The 16,935-nt window shown below is 45.6% G+C and overlaps 1 protein-coding gene across 3 annotated transcripts in view; it reads right to left on the minus strand.

Moving 5' to 3' along the window:
• GINS1 (GINS complex subunit 1) overlaps positions 1-16,935 on the minus strand; it is a 278,493-nt gene that overhangs the window by 33,028 nt on the left and 228,530 nt on the right. For 2 of the 3 annotated variants that reach the window (XM_085612334.1, XM_085612336.1), the window contains exon 6: positions 11,356-11,430. The exons of the other annotated variant lie outside the window; for it this stretch is intronic. In XM_085612334.1, coding sequence (XP_085468460.1) covers positions 11,356-11,430 — 75 coding nt within the window. The remainder of the gene's footprint in view (positions 1-11,355; positions 11,431-16,935) is intronic. 3 annotated transcript variants of the gene reach the window in all.

Genomic DNA, 16,935 nt, shown 5'->3' on the forward strand with positions numbered 1-16,935 from the left:
ATAGTAATTGCTTTTTCCCCCCAATAAGCAGTTTTTTGTATTCCGCCAGTGTTCATGCATATTCCCTTTTCATATCTTGGTCATAGTTGGTTCTCCATTCCCTTTCGGCCCTTCTACACGTTTGTTTTTGTGCCTTAAGTTTTTCCGTGCACCATGGTTCTGACGGATTTTTCCTCCTGGAGATAAAGCTTTTCGTAGGAGCTGCGATATTGACCGCTGACTTTTTATTTTCTCCAGATTTTAAGGTATTTAATAATACTTCTTTAATGGGACTATGCATGGAAATTCTGCTCAACGAATTCTGCCCTTACTTTCGCTGAGCAATTTTGTTTCCCGACAAACTTTATTTTAGTTTTTTGGTATATTGTTTACAAAAATGATTGTCTGAGACACAATATAAACATACAGTTTTGATCTGCATACTTCCTTTTCTTCTGTACTAAGAGATGGATAAACAAAACCAAGCTGCATAGGTTCAGAGGATAGAGAGTGAACTTGCTTTCTTGAGATATTTCTATCAGGCCACCTTATGCTGTAGTCCATCCTTCTTTTCTCAACTCTTCTTTTGGAATCCTATGATCTAGTTTTATAGTTAAATCAATTAACTCTTTGATATCCTTAGGTCTGTCTGGAATTTGTGACAGTAAATCTTTTAATTCCTCATTTAACTCTCTAAACAAAACTGTGGCTGTTATTTATTTAGGCCAATTAGAGTCCAATCTTTGAAATTCTATAATATAGGGCAATAGTTATTCCTTCCCTTGTTTTAAGCCTCACAACTCTTTATCAACACTTTGTGTTAAAGTGCAGCAATCAAACATTCTTTTACATTCTTTCTTGTAATTTTCAACATTTTATAACAGTGAACTATTTCTTTCTTTTATTTTGGTCTACAAAAGAATATACAACTTGTCAGTTTTCTTTTGACTACTATCATAAGCTAGATTTTAATATCATTTTGTTTTAAAGCAAACAATTTCCTGGTTTACAAACACCTCATTCTCAGCCACTCTCCGTGCATTTCTTATAACATGTAAGTGTATCTAAACACAAAAAATATCACATGGATTACTTTTTATGCTGTCATTCTCTATGGAGAGAATAACAAAAATGTGTGTTGAAGAGTTTACCCTACTTCTAATTTTATAGAGAAAATCAAATGAAATGTCAGAGTATCGTAGCAGGAGAGTTAACAGCACTTACAATTCAGTAACGTTGATAAAATATGCAGAAAGTTCAGTAATTGACTTCTTATAAATTCATTCCTAGTTCAGCAATGTGCATGCCATAAGGTGAAATAGTTACTAGCAAATCCATGCAGGAGGTTAATGCATTTCAGGAAAATATAGTCATGTGTGACTGTACATCCTCCTACCAGACTCCCAAGACCAGTAGGAGTGGCAAGAGAAACAAAGATCCAAGGCAACATGACAAACAAAGCGTGGCTCCAAAAACTCCAGGGTTTCCAAAACATTGCTAGCATGTTTGGGAAGTGATTTATTGACAGCTGACTTGATCCAAGATCAGAGCCTATCCACGGCCACATTGCTGTTTGGCGCTAATTTCGGTTTATTCCTGGCTAGTAATTCCTTAAGCAGAGGAGCATCAATATTGGCCCAATCCCGATAGGTGATTAGCCTATGCTCATTTGAATGAGTTAGCTGCCCCTGAACTGTATTTACAGTGAACAGGATGGCTTTGTGGTCTGACCACGGGACGGGTATTATTTTGTCGATTTTAAGGTTGGTATTGGAGGAGAAAATCCCGTCCAACATGTGCCCGGCCACATGTGTATCCCGTTTGACAATCTGATCTAGAGCGAGACTGGTCATTGCATCGACCAGTGAGGCAGTGTTGTTGTCTGCTGGTTTTTCAAGGTAATAATTGAAGTCCCCTAGAATCGTGAAATCCTGGCCATCCAGACTGGATTCTAAAATAGGACTAAGTATATCCAACAAAGGAATTTGTGCCCTTGGTGATCTGTAAAGCAATAGACCTTTTAGCGTATAATTATTGTCGAGTGAGACCTGAAAGGATAGTAATTCGCAATCATGGGATCTCCCTGCAGCAGACCCCCTTACTTGCAGCTCTTCTCTAAAAATAATCGCCAGCCCCACTCCCCTCTTCCGTGTTCTGTCTGCTTGAATGAAAGAAAAGTCTACTGGAAGCTTCTGAGGCCCCATCTGCCCAGGTCTCGGTTATAAATGCCAGGTCAATTTCATGTGACTCAATCAATTCAGTCACATCCGTGTTATGTTTCACTAATGATCGTGTATTGAGTAGCATCGCCTTAATGACCTTGGTGGCCTTCTTACCTAGGGGGCTACACTTAGGTTTTAGCACATTAATTTTCGTATGGCAGAACGTCAACTTGCAATGTTCACACTGCTTAGTCTCTGCCTGCGTGTCCAAGAGCGGACACCCTGTGTTAACCATGAGCCTATATAGCTCACTGCGAGTGTATGTTATGCCTGTTGATTTGCCCGAAAAAGGTACAGGGGTTCTGGCCCTAGTCCCGGGCCAGGCGCGGATGGGCGCAGACGGACTTGACTTTGACGCGCCCGCTGTGTGCGTCCGCTGCGCGTCCATTCTGGCATTGGCATAAATGGAGTGTGCAGCGGGAATAACTAGCCCGCTCACCACCCGGAAGTACAAATGTCCCCGGAAGTGTGAGAAGAACGTGAAGGCCCAGAATCACCCTCTGTACAATCGGCATTTGCTGTGACGGACCGGGTGAGGGCAAGAGACAGTGAAGACCCAATTTAAAGTGCGAATGTGCAGTAAGTAAAATAAATAGTTGCAGCCTTACTTTAAAATCACGAATTAAAACAAATTAGCAGTTAGCAGAGGAGTGCAGCAAGAGGTAGGAGAGGTGCACAAAGAGGCAAGAGAGGTACAGAAAGGCAAGCGAGGTACAGAAAGAGGCAGGAAGAATGCAGAAAGAAGGAAGAGAAGTGCAGTAAGAGGCAAGAGAATTGCTGAAAGAAGCAACAGAGGTGTAGAAAGAAGCAACAGAAGTGCCGAAAGAGGCAAGAGGTGTGCAGAAAAGGGTAGGAGGGGTGCACAAAGAGGTTAGGGAGGTACTGAAAGAGGCATGAAAGGTGCAGAAAGAGGCAAGAGAGTTGCACGAAGAGGGGTGCAGAAAGAGGCAACAAGGATGCAGAAAGAAGCAAGTGAGGTGCAGAAAGAAGCAAGAGGTGCAGAAAGAGTCAAGAGAATTGCTGAAAGAAGCAAAAGAAGTGCAGAAAGAGGCAAGTGAGATGCAGAAACAGACAAGAAAGGTTCTGAAAGAGTGAAGACGAATGCAGAAAGATGCAACAGGGGGCAGAAAAAAGCACGAGAGGTGAAGAAAGAAGCATGGGAAGTGCAGAATGAAGCAACAGGGGTGCAGAAAGAGGCAAGAGAACTGCAGAAAGAGGCAAGAGAGTTGCGGAAATAAGCAAAAGAGGTACAGAAAGATGGAACAGAGGTGCAGACAGAGGCAAGAGAGGTGCAAAACAGGTAAAAGGGGCGCAGAAAGAGGCAAGAGGGGGTGCAGAAATTTGCAAGAGAGGTGCAGAAAGAAGCAAGAGCAGTGCAAAAGAACCAACAGAGGTGAAAAAAGAGGCAAGTGGGGTGCAGAAGGAGGCAAGAGAACTGCAGAAAGATGCAAGAGAGTTGCAGAAACAGACAAAAGGGGTGGAGAAAGAGGAAACAGGTGGGCAGACTGAGGCAAGAGAGGTATAGACTGAGGGAAGAGGGGTGCAGGAAAAGGCAAGACAGTTGCAGAAATTTGGAACAGAGGTGCAGGAAGAAACAACAGAGGGGCAGAAAGGGACAAGGGGGTACAGAAAGAAGCAAGTGAAGTGCAGAATGAAGAAAAACAGGTGCAAAAAGAAACAACAGGTGGAAAAAGAGGCAAGAGTGGTGCAGAAAGGGGTATGAGAGGTGAACAAAGAGGAAAGAGGTACAGAGAGAGGCGGGAGGGGTGCAGAGAGGACGACAACTGCAGAAAGAAGCAAAAGAGGTGCTGAAAGAGGCACGAAGGGTGCAGAAAGAGAAGACAGGAAGAAAGAAGGAACAGAGGTACAGAAAGAGGCAAGAGTGGTGTGGAAGAGAGGTGTAGAAAGAGGCAAGAGAGTTGCACAAAGAGGGAAGAGGGATGTAGAAACCGGCAGATTGGGTGCAGGAAGAAGCAAGTGAGCTGCAGAAGAGGCAAGAGAGGTGCACAAAGAGGCAGGAGAGTTTCAGAAAAAGGCAAGTGAGGTGCAGAAGGAGGCAAACGAACTGCAGAAAGAGGCAAGTGAGGTGCAGAAAGAAGCAAGATAAGTGCAGAAAGAAGCAAGATAAGTGCAGAAAGAAGCAACCGAAGTGCAGAAATAGGGAAGAAGGGTGGAGAGAGAGGCAAGAGGGGTACAGAAAGAAGCAAGGCAGGTGCAGAAAGAAACAAAAGAAGTGCAGAAAGAAGGAACAGAGGTACAGAAAGAAGCAAAAAAGGTGCAGGAAGACATAAGAGGGGTACACTAAAAGGCAAGAGATGTGCAGAAAAATGGAAGAAGGGTACAGAAAGAAGCAAGCGGGTACAGAAAGAAGCAAATGAAGTGCAGACAGAGTCAACAGACATGAGGCAAGAGAGATGCAGAACGTAGAAGATGTTTGCAGAAAGAGGCAAGAGAATGCAGATAAAGAAAGAAATGTGCAGAAAGAAGTGACAGAAATGCAGAAAGAGGCAAGAGAGGTGCAGAAGGAAGCAAGAGTGGCTTGCACACCATTAGTACCAATTTAACACCCACATTTAGCAATAAGTAAAAGGTGACCATTCTAGGTTTGTAAAGGGCCTTCCAACACTAACACTTGTCGCTGCCTTTTTGGTAACGTTTGAGCAAGAAACCAGGCTTTTTTTGTTCAAATCTACAGATTAGGGAGCAGATGATGAATTATGTGGCTAATGCGGAAAATTTATATTTGTGCGAAAGTCGGTGCAGCCGAACAGTTGCATAATTCCAGTGGCCCTGCTCAGACCTCTGACTAGGTCCAGAAGTGCTCCTCAGTGATTCCTTATTTTTTTGTCTCATTGAGTTTATAGTTGAGCTTCTATGGAAACGAGGAAGACTAAATCTGACATTACCACTCCACAACACAGACTACCATAACACACGATTACTAACACATAATCCCACTCTACGTAATTCCTATACAATAAATGCCACATACTTTCTATCCACATAATTTCACTGCACAACTTACCACATATTTCCACTACACACAACGTACATCCACTCCACTCCGAAAAACATTAAAAAAGTTTTACATTTACATTGCCATTAGCTCTAACTCTCGCAAATGCGAAACCTATAACATTGCAAACACTTCTTTAACGAGTAGTAGCGTTTACAGAGTGGTGGAGAAAGGGTGCTGGGCCTCCGTCCAGCGCTCAGGAATTCCGCTGCGTAGGACAGGAGGTACCAGGAGGGCTTCTTGGCCCCCAAAGTCCCTCAGGAGTAAATTGGACTTCTTCCCCCATCTTGCATTTGCCAGGAGGCGCATTTGCAGAGTGGTGGAGAAAGGGGTACATGGCCTTCGAAGACGTCTTAGCAATCCCACTGTATGGGACTTACTGGAGGTAACAAGAGGGGTAGTTGGCCCCCAAGGATATCTTTGGGGCCCAACTACGCCTCCTTTTACCTCCAGTAAGTCCAACACAGCAGGATTGCTAAGTTGTCATAGCAGACCACGCCCCCTTTCCCCACCACTCTTCAAACACACTTCCTGGCGCGCACTGGGATGGGGATTGAAGTCCCTTTCGCTGCTGGGGGCCCTTAGGGGCCAACTAGCCAACCTGATACCTCCAGTATGTCCCAGACAGTGGGACTGCTGAAAGCTGGACACAGGCCACGCCCCCTTTTCCCACCACTCTGCAAACGCCCTTCCTGGCACGTTCTAAGTTGCAGGATTAAGTCCCCTTGAATACTGAGGGTTCCTGGGGGCCAACTAGCCCACCTGTTACATACAGCTAGATTGCTGAGTGTGCTCAAAGGCTTCGCCCCCTTTTTACACGACTCGTGGCGGACTGCTGCTCGGGGATGAAGTCCACTTGTGTCCTGAGGTCCTCAGGACACAAAAGGACCTCATTGCCCCACCAGCTGTGTGCCACAAGGCGTGTTTACAGAGTGTTGTAAAAAGGCGCGTGGCCTCTGACCACCTCTCAGCAATCCAGCTCTGTGGTGCTTACTGAAGGTTTTTTTTTTCACACAAGGAGAGTGAGAGAAGAAACAATCCAGTTGCGTTCTCCCAAGAATACTTTTTTTCACTATAAGCAACTGTTGTTGAACTGTAATCCCACATGGACTGCAGTTGTATCAGGAAATCCGTTATCTTAACACCAGATCTCTGAATTTCTTGTTGTACTACGATGTTCACTTGGTCGGGTGGAATATCAAAGATATTGAAGAAGACGCCTCACTCACATAATAGTGACATGCTTCATCATAGGCATTTTCTCCACACCCAGACAAGATGGTACTGTCTGGGCGGACTCAACCAAATATGTTTTTTATTGGGAGTTCTTATATAAAATAATAACTGGTTAAGCAGGGAACCAGATTTTTTGGTATAGTAAAAATACCTACAAGTATACCCCGGTCAAGTCGTTTATTCTGGGGTACTTGTGGTATCGTTAAAATCATACGTTGGGGTTCTTTTGAACATAATATTTCAAATATACCCTCATTTAAGTGCCAACATGTTTCGGCCCACGTGGCTAGCCCTATCGGGTCTGGGGCCTTCGTCAGGGCGTTGTTCTTCTGTTCCTTAATTTAAGGTCCCTGCCTTATCTTTACGCATTTACTTCATGCATACCACTCATGAGGCTTAATGCACTCACCTACAAATCTTGTACTCAGACTCCAGTAGATTTTCTATAAGAGTAAGGACAAGACAAAGGAATATACACATTTGCGCATAGTTGTATGCATCTTTATGCTATAGTGCCTTTATCATACTATTATTCACTATTGTAGTGTTCAGTATGTGTGCTTACTGAAGGTACCTGGTGGGCTAGTTGGCCACCAGGGACCCTCAGTATTCAAGGGGAATTAATTCCCCAACTTACAACACGCTAGGGGGTGCGTTTGCACAGTGGTGTAGGGAAGTGGCGGGGCTGCCGGCGAGATGCCGGAATTTTTTTTGTCTTTTTTTTTTAGCAGGGGACTGTGTGGCCCCCCCTTCTTTTAGCATTGGTGTGGCCCTGGGGACCCCAACCCCCAGGGCCTGATCCCTTTTTTGTTAATAAAAAATGGGAAGGGGCCGTGCGTCCCCCCCCCACACCCCTCCCCCCACCCGAGGCCAATTCCGACCCTGGGGAACCCATCCCTCAGGGCATGGCCTTTTTTTTTTTTATCAATAGGGATGGGGGCCACGTGGTCCCCCTTCCCTGGGCCAATTTGGCCCCGGGGACACCATCCCCGGGGCATGGTCTTCTTTTTGAAAATGTATTTCTAGGGAAGGGGGACCGTGTGACCCCCCTTCCCTGGGCCACTTTTGGCCCCGGGGACCAGCCCCCCGGGCATGGCCTTTAAAAAAAAGTATTTAATGGGAAGGGGGGCCGCATAGCCCCCCTTCCCTTGGCCACTACTGGCCCCGGGGACCCCATCCTCCCGGGCCGGCCTGCCGTTTTTAAAAAATAAATTACAGTGGACGTCGCATGCTCCCCCCTCCCAGGCCACTTCTGTCCCCGGGGACCCCATTCCCCGGGGCCTGACCTCACCGTTGGGGGATCCCCAATGCCCCCACGTTCCCATCGGCTCCCCGCCTCCTGCGGGAGCTGGCATTGCTTTTGAGCAAGGGGAGCTGCACTCAAAAGCAATTCTGCTTTGCTTCATTGAAGCAAGAGCAGGTTTTCCTGCTTTCGCTTCAATGAAGCAAAGCAGAGTTTGCTATGGCAGGGCGGGAGCCGTGCTCCTGTGCTGTCATAGCAAACAGCAATGTACCGGGGGTGGGCACCCCGGGACATTGTAGATGCCGGCCTGGGGGGTGGGGATCCCCAGGGCCATCAGGCTCCAGGAGGGGGGCCGGGCGGCCCCCCTCACATGTGTTTAAAGCCCCGGGGAGGTCTCTTTTCGAGACACCTCACACTTTAATTTTGAATGTAGCCCCGAGGAGGTAGCGGTCCCTGGGGCTGTGGGGGGCGCATAGCCCCCCGCATTTAAATCAGGTAGCCCCAGGGAGGTGGTTGTCCCCGGGGCTTGGGGGTGGCCCTGCGATGCACCCCCTTTATTTAATTAAAGCCCCGGGGAAGTGGCGGTCCCCGGGGCTGGGGTGGGCGCATGGCCCCACGCATAAATTATGAAGCCTCGGGGAGATGGCAGTCTCCGGGGCTGTGGGGGCACCCACGGGCCCACACACCTTAATGTACAATTGCCCCTGGGACCTGGCCCACCCGGGGCTTTTTAACATATGAAGCGCGGGAGCCCGCACTTCCTTTTTTTCTTGCTGGATTCTCAAACCCAGTGCAAATTTGACCGAAATTATATTTAAAAAAATGTTTTGGGGGCCTGGTGGTCCGTGTGGGCCCCCCTGAGCAGGCCTTGGGGGTCAGGGTGTTTCTACCATGCCCCCTTATCTTGTTTTCAACCTTTATTTCTTCAGTTTTCTTGTGACTTGCTTACTGAGTCACAAGATGGCTGCCAACACTTCCTGGTTTGGAGTGTTGACAGCCAATCAGAAGTCAGCTCGTGCTCGGAAGGAGTCGGGACCCCTCCTCGGTGCTCAGATATCGAAAGTTGTCTTCTTTAAATTTCTCAGGAACTACTGAACGGATTTACACCATTTAAAAAAAAGGTCGCTTTCTGGACCAAGACCTACCTTTTTGCCAAATTTGGTGTATTTCCATTGAGCAGTTCGGGCTGTAACCTGTTCCTATTTTTCCAGTGGAAATTAACATGGGGAAAACACGTTTTGGGCCCTCCCTTTTTTCTCCGCCCCTGCTTGACGAATCACCCCAAAACTTTCAAGACAGGAGCTGTCAAGAGCACCCCTTTAGTTTTGAAAATTTCGCGAAGACTCATCAAACTGCGCCAAACATAACGGCAAATCAATAAAAGCTTTTCCTATGGAAACTAGGTTCCAACTATAACTACCTACTGGCGACAGCCATATATATTATGCTATAAAAAAAAAAAGAACACTTTCGTCCTTCCCATCTCTATTCCTTCTGACTCATCCTAAACCCTCTGGCAATTATGAACTCCTAAACGTTCTTCTCAATCTTTCACCCCTCCTTTTTAGCCATAGGCACCTATAATGGGAAGAGAAGAATGATTACTACAGGGAAACCACAAGCAACAAAAGACTACCATGTCTTTAGGAAGAGGGGCAGAGTTACCGTCAGCAAGACCTATAGAACTAGACTCAATACCCTAGATGAGGCCATCAGAAATGAAACACTATACTCTAGCTGAGGCCTTCCCTCGCAACGCAGAAGCTTTACAGTGATAATTCAATTTGCTTTTTTTGTTGATTAGTTCTATTGCTCTATACCTCAATATTTCAGTTACTCTTCCTACTGCCTTATGTACACCCCGCAATATCATACAATAAGAGACCTCAGAGATTCTCTAGTACATGGGAAGCTTGCATTACTGAGGTCTAGGACTGATCAGTTCTGGGTGATGGAGAGAAATCTTGAACTGTTTTGTGAAAACTGTTCCCTTTCTGTGAGCTGGAGGGACAGTTACACTGCTGCAGCACATGCTGTACCTCTTTTGTGCGTGAGGGAATTTTACGTTGTCCTGTCCATGCTCTTTGCCTTCTGTATGCATGATAGAAGCAAGGACTGCTGTTGCACTTGCTTTATCTCATCTATGAGCACTACACTAGTATGTGTATAGATGTGTGCGCGCCAATGTGAAAATCTCACTATGCAAAAGGCAACACTGTAGTGTTTGACAATGCTTGTTACTAGTTTGACAAGGCACTCCTTTCTGCAGTTCAACAACTCTTACTTGAAGGTCATCTGCATAGGATGGATACCAAAGTTCAACCTTTAAGAAAATGGCCTCCAGCCACCGAAACTAACATTTTGCAGACTTCTGTTTTTATACAAAAGCCAATACGTGAAAGCTGGCTTCAGCTGAATATCTAACCAGATGCAGTCTTGCTCCGTTCCTACATCAGCTGGTGGAAGACAGTGAATTTTCTCTCCTTTGCACACCTTCTTTAGGCCTTCAAAGTCAAAAATCTGAAGACTGTCTATATTTCACATCTAGACTTGAGTCTATTCTATTATCTCTTCATAGGGGGATGAATCAAGACGTCGGCGTCTTGTTCCCAAAGACGCCGACGTGTGCGGACCTGGTTTTGAACTATTCTGAGAACTTTTCATTTATAACGGACCTAAGGCAGCCTTAAATTAAACGAAGAGGTCTCACGCCGCGACTTCCGGGTGATTCATCCCCCTATGAAGAATTTAGTGACCAGTGATATGTGTTTTGTGTTGACTTAGCGGTCCGCCATACCGCGACTCATGTTCGGACTACCCACCGTTTGGGGGCAGTGAGCAGACACCGTCAAATATAGGTTCTCCCCTTCTTCCCTTGTCCTGAGGAAGACCCGCAGCAGAGGATCCAAATCACCCTTTGTGTCAGGGTCAAAACGTCGACATTCCCCCAGTGGGCCTGCACTCTATATCTATCCCCTTCCTACCCCAACCACAGATGCTTCTCTGTGCCTCAATCTAAGAAACAATTTCTAAAATCATAATTTCTATCGATCAAGGGGCAGGACCATCACAGTAGGAATACTTGCCTTGTTGGAAATCGGAGCCGGATCCTTCTTTGTTTAGAATTTGAGTTATTTATTCCCTGGATGTTTCAAGATCGTTATCCTCTTCTTTTTCTTTCCCACACACAAGCACTAACTTTCACTCACTTCCTGCACCTTGGAGTAACCTCTTTGATACTATATGTTGAATACTATGACTCTGTCTATGTGTTTCATTTGATGAGATAATGCAGCCAAAAAATAAATGAATGTTTGCAATTCAATTAAGCTTGAGTGCCTTCTATTACGGAGTTATTTAGTGGAATGTGCATATATATTTGTGGGATGATTAGCACACACCTCGCATTCACATGTGTTGATTGAATCGCATTTTTGATGTATAGCTTTATTAATTATTCAATCTATCCACAATTCAACTGTACTTAGTTTAGTCTGGGACCATTTGTTTTCTTTGCCGATCGATACCCAGGTCCTTGGACAGCGTACTGGGTTGCCCCATTTATTATAATGGGGATATGAATTAGAGAGTAATCTGTCGCCGCCAAATATGTAATTAATATTCAACGTTAATATGCTAGGTTGGTGCTTTTTCTGTACCTGGCTGTTCTTCTTTAGGAGGACTGTGGTACCATCATCAATCTCAAACTCCCCGTAGTCCCTTAAGCACCGCACCTAAAGGATGAACAAAGAAGGGCTATATTTGAATGCCATACATACTAAATGACGTGGAGCAAAAAAAAATATTATATTACATAACATATGCATATTATGCATTATAAGTATTTAATGTACTGATTTAGGTTTCTAATTCTGCACCTCCTGCCTCTTAGAGTGCTTGAGCATGCCACAGTCAACAAATGTAGAACACCGGAACAACAAAATGGATACCTCAATGGAGTATGAGTGTTACGGAACTTCAGGACAAGTCATTGTGACCTCCACCAGGTCTCGCCCTACAAGACAAATTACATGCTCCAGGCTCAACAACAGACACACCTGCTCCCAAGTTTGCCCCTCTCAGGGATACCCACACCGCAGCACACAACTCTGGGGTCACTGCAATTTAACTGCACAAAACAACACTTCACAGCCTAGAAGCCACTAGAAATAATCCTGACAATAAAGGAAAACAAGCATTTACAATGCAATGGTCTCGGCAATATTATAGGTAGAGCTATTGGTATTGCTCATTATTTTTTTATTATTTTTGTATCCGTAAATAAATGGCATTGTCATTTCTATTGGCATTCGCTTTTTTTTTGCATATGTGACACCTATTGCATTAGCAGAGAGAGAGTGAGGTAGTGAGATACAGAGAGAGTGAGGTAGTGAGAGAGAGTGAGGTAGTGAGAGAGAGTGAGGTAGTGAGAGAGAGTGAGGTAGTGAGAGAGAGTGAGGTAGTGAGAGAGAGTGAGGTAGTGAGATAGAGGTAGTGAGATAGAGGTAGTGAGATAGAGAGAGTGAGGGAGAGGGATGTTGTGAGGTACTGATACATACCTTCTCTGTGGGGGTGGGGAAGGCGGGGGAGAGCCGACACCGCTGGAAGTTAAAAGAGTGGGTCCCGAGAGAGAAAGAGGAGCGGTAGTGGAGGGGGCAGAGGGTGGTAAAACGAGATAAGAGCAGGGAGAGAACGAGACGCAGAAAGGGAGACGGAGGCGGGGTGCGAGGAAAGGGTATGAGAAGAGAGGATAAGAGAAAGTAAGATAAAGAGAGAGATTGGTGAGGGAAGTCTAACTGCTGGGGGCGGAAAGGCACGAAAGAAGAGGAAGCGGACGTGAAAGATAGGAGGGAATTTGAGGGAAAAAGTGACCCAAAGGAAGAAAGAGGAGATAGCTGGGTGGTGGAAGAGAAACGTGTGAGGTGAAGGACAGCAGGAGTAAGTGAGGGGTCACAAGGAAGGAGGGAGGGAGTGACACAGAGGGAGGAAGTGACACAGCAGGACTGGAGGGGCAGAGAGGAACTGATAAGGAGAGCGCAGAGCATAGGAGATGAGAAAAAAAGAAAAGTTGCGCCAAGGATGGAAGTGTTTCTGGTGGTGCAATCCATCAACTGTTTACAAGTGCGAGCTCATAGCGTGACCTCTGACCTACAGCAGGGGCGCGCTCTGCGCTCGCGGGCCAGACCTTGCTGAGAGCACCGCCCCCTCCATCTACTGCGAGCCTGGAAATACTTAAGATCAAAGCTTCCCCCCTGTTGCAGAACAAAGGCAAATGTTGTAAACGGGCAATCTGGGCTTTAAAATAAGAGCCACAGCCAATTTACATGCCATGGCTTTATTGGGGGACCGATCAATTATTTTCCAACTGGGCTATATAAAGTTTAATAAAACATCGAAACTGGCTGGGTTTTAGTTCTGGACTTGCATGCTTGCATGTTGTACTTGAAGGCAGCGGGCATCTTCAAATAAACAGGGGCTGGAGACCCACGGGCCTTGAGGTAACGGAGATGGGAGGCAGACGCTTCCTCAGGCCTGACCACTGTGCGCTGTACAACAACTCTGCACAAAAGGAAACCACACTATACGGGCCCATCACCCGGCTGCCGATGCAACCCCCTCGTGGCCATCTGTGGGCAAACAAACTTTCCAAAGAAAGCACACATTCTCTAAATCGCTTTCGGGCACTACTTACAAAAGGTGTTTAACCCCAGAGATACAATCAATTCAACATCTGCTTGTTAACAATTTGGAGTTTTGAGTGCAACATAACCAGCAACAAAAAAAAACCACGTGACTGTCCGCCCCCTACATTGTGCTTGAAGCAAACCAATTCAATCGTTTGATACTAAGCCCTGCTCGTAAGTATGCACAGTGACAATTTTTTGTCGGTTACTTTGCATACTTGAGAACAGGTTGCATATACGTAGCGAGCCAACCCTCGCAGTCAAACACGCCCCTTTCTTCTAAGAACCCCGGCCATGAGTCCTTAGTCTCCTATCACGAAGCCCCGTCTCCGCTATCGTGGCACGGTAAGTACCTAAAGTACCAGCCCAGAAAACAACTTACTCACCCTTACAGTTGCTGAGCCCTTATGGCAATCTACGTATAGGATCAGTGAACGAATGCCCTCCCATTCCTTGCTTACCAGCAGGTTGCTGCTACGGTTATCTCCCTCCGCCATGATCTCGGATCCACAGACGGTCAACGACTGTACCCCGACAGCTGTGGAGTTAAGAGAATATAAAATAGCGCAATAAATATCCCGACAGCTTTTACGTGTTTCCGGAATATCACCGTAAACACATCGACACGGGGCGCCCTGATTGGTGTACATCTACCGAAAACTCTACCCTCGTCAGCCAACGGCAAGGCGCATGTGTATCCGGAACCACCAGGAGAAGTTTACATTTAAAACGTTGATGGCTTGAACACGCACTGTTTACTGTTGCCATAATTTGCTGAAAGGAAGCTCCAACACATGTCAAAGAGCACATCTAGTGTTTTAAAAAATCAAATAAGACCACACCCACAAAACCACATCAAACCTAAACAATAATCTGGATCACTCAAGTCGAATCAAGTTTTCCGTTATTGGTATATTGGAAGCCGGATCCAGCACGGGATTGAGAAGGGTGATCCAGCGCAGGATTGAGGAGACTTGCAACGATATTGGAATCCGGATCCAGCACAGGATTGAGAAGGGTGATCCAGCGCAGGATTGAGGAGACTTGCAACGAGGTAAAGTTACGGGGGTCTAGCACAGAACACAGGATTGAGAAGGGTGATCCAGCGCAGGATTGAGGAGACTTGCAACGAGGTAAAGTTACGGGGGTCTAGCACAGAACTAAGACGTGGGATCTTGCACAGTACTGCTAAGAAAAAAAAATGGCGGATGGAAGCTTCGAAACTTTTTCGGATTCGGGGGCGTGTTCCTGCTGTTCAAAAGGGCGTGGCTAAAAAGTGGAAAGAACAGCAAGGAACACGCCCCCGAATCTGAAAAAGACGGAGCCTATTTGGAGGGACGGCTCCCTCCTCCAACGGCAGGCCTCCGTTTAGGAAGCCAGCCAATGGAGGAGAAGCTAAAAGAGAGGCTGGCTAAATAGCCACTCTAGAAACATTAAATCTCCGACTTCCGGTTCTGCCTTCGGCAGACCGGTAGTCCTCGACCTAAAAATAGATTTTATTTGAAGGGTGAACTGAAATTGAGAAGGCCCCAGTTGCATACGATCACCTCTTTTAGGATGAATAATCACAAGCTTGGGATCGCTTATATTTCCCTGGCAGGTATTTTCTTTAAATTAATGTTGACTTATGAGTTTTTACCTTTATGGTCTTTGAAGTATTTGTCTTGGAAACAGTCCTTTTTTGGGGGTCAGTATCCACAGCCAAATCATGGGCAGTTGCAGACGCTTTAGTCTATTTAACTATGTAAAGCTTCCCTTTCAGTGAAGGCGCTAGGGAGGGTGTGCCCATACCTAGGGTTGTCTGAGTTTTCAGTTGACTTTGGCTGCATCTCGCTCAGTAATAAGGAAAGGCGCTCAGATCTTCCACACCCCAACCTTCTGTATGTTGCCTGTCCGCAATTATTGCCGGAGGCTCCCTCAGCTACCTCTCGGCTAAAGTGTGGAATTCACTCCCTATCCACACAGGGCTGACAAGCTCTCACTCGCTAGCAATTCAATAACAACATACCTCTTTTCTGAATGATTTCTCCACATGTCTGTAACAGATTTTTATGTCATCCTTTACAGCGCCTGGCACATATCTTCTGCCCTCCGTACAAATTTAGCACAATTACCTCCGTAGTATCGAACAAATAAGCTTCTTTTCTCTGGTTTCTTTGGGTCAAACAAGGGGAAGCTGTGAAAAAACAGTTTCTAGATGGGGAGTCCTGTGCATAAAGCTCTGTTATGAGCTGGCAAAGAAGAAACTACCTGTAGGCATTGGGTCGTTTACTAGCAAGGAAAGGCAGCCATGTATGCACTTTTAAGAAGGTCATTTGTGGTACATGGTTGTAGGGTCTCTCTAGTCATATTTACCACTACTTTTTTCAGAAACAATGAAATACTTTTGGAGATTTTGAAAATTGGGAATCTGCAGGAATATCAAGTTTTCATCAGAAAAAAACGTTTCCGGAGCTAAGCAACTCTTACATAGACTTGCTAGTTTAACCAGTAGGGTTGCAGTTAACTTAGTAGAAGGCGAACCCCTCTCCCTTCACTTTTTAAAATTATTTAAATGTTTTTCATCGCTGACCTCTTTTAATCATCAGTGTTCCATTCTGTGTTCACTGGTTCTATTGTGGGCCAGCTCCTCGGATGCCTGCAGCCCGAGGTTACTGCCATCTTTTACTAGGCTTTCACCCTGGTTATTTCGCCGTGCTTGCCTTGCCAACATGTATTTGGTAAAAACCCTGTCGCACGTGTTTACGTTGGTTTCTGTGGGTGTCCGTCTAATACGGCCTACATGATCTTATCTGTCCTGGCCTAGAATTCAGAGCCAACGTTTCGGATATGTGCCTAGAGTATGTTGTTGATTTCCGCATATGGGGAGGAAAGACTAGTCTAATTTGTTTGTATAAGGATCACGTGATTGGTGGGTGCCAAATGAACAACCACTTATGAACTGCAAAACCTCTGAATGAGAGCAGAGCCCCGGCCACCCATTAAAAACAGCAAGCTTTGAAAATGAAAGAAAAGCTGCACTTACCAATGCATTTGTCTGTGGAACATGTACACTACAACACTAAATGCTTCTGGAATTCGGTAACAGCAAATCGATAGCGTGCAAACATATATTACCTAATAGGCTTGGAAGCTACAACAAAGAGAATAAATAGCAGATGATGTGCAGGCTGCAAAAATGCTGTGTTTGCACCGAGCGTTTCTGCTGACGTCCCGCTCCATCGGAGGAACTGCTGCGGGTTCGGGTGTCCCTACTGGAACTGGACATTCAAGCGCTATAATAAATAGATTATGTCACACAATACGGAATATAAATGAAACCTAAAACAAGCGCTCCGGCGCCTATGGGTTTACAGAGGGGCTAGAAATAGATGAAATGCAGAGACGAATGGGATGCAGATGTAAAAGATAACTTCTCTGAGCAGAACGACTCATTATTTGATCATAATACAAATGTATCCGAAGCTGTAATGACCCTGACACGACCTATTTTAAGGAGCAGAATTCCCGACAAAGGAGAATTTCCTTTTCTTCTGGCACATACATTTGATAGAA

Source organism: Triturus cristatus, chromosome 6, assembly GCF_964204655.1.
Source record: "Triturus cristatus chromosome 6, aTriCri1.1, whole genome shotgun sequence".
NCBI lineage: Eukaryota > Metazoa > Chordata > Amphibia > Caudata > Salamandridae > Triturus > Triturus cristatus.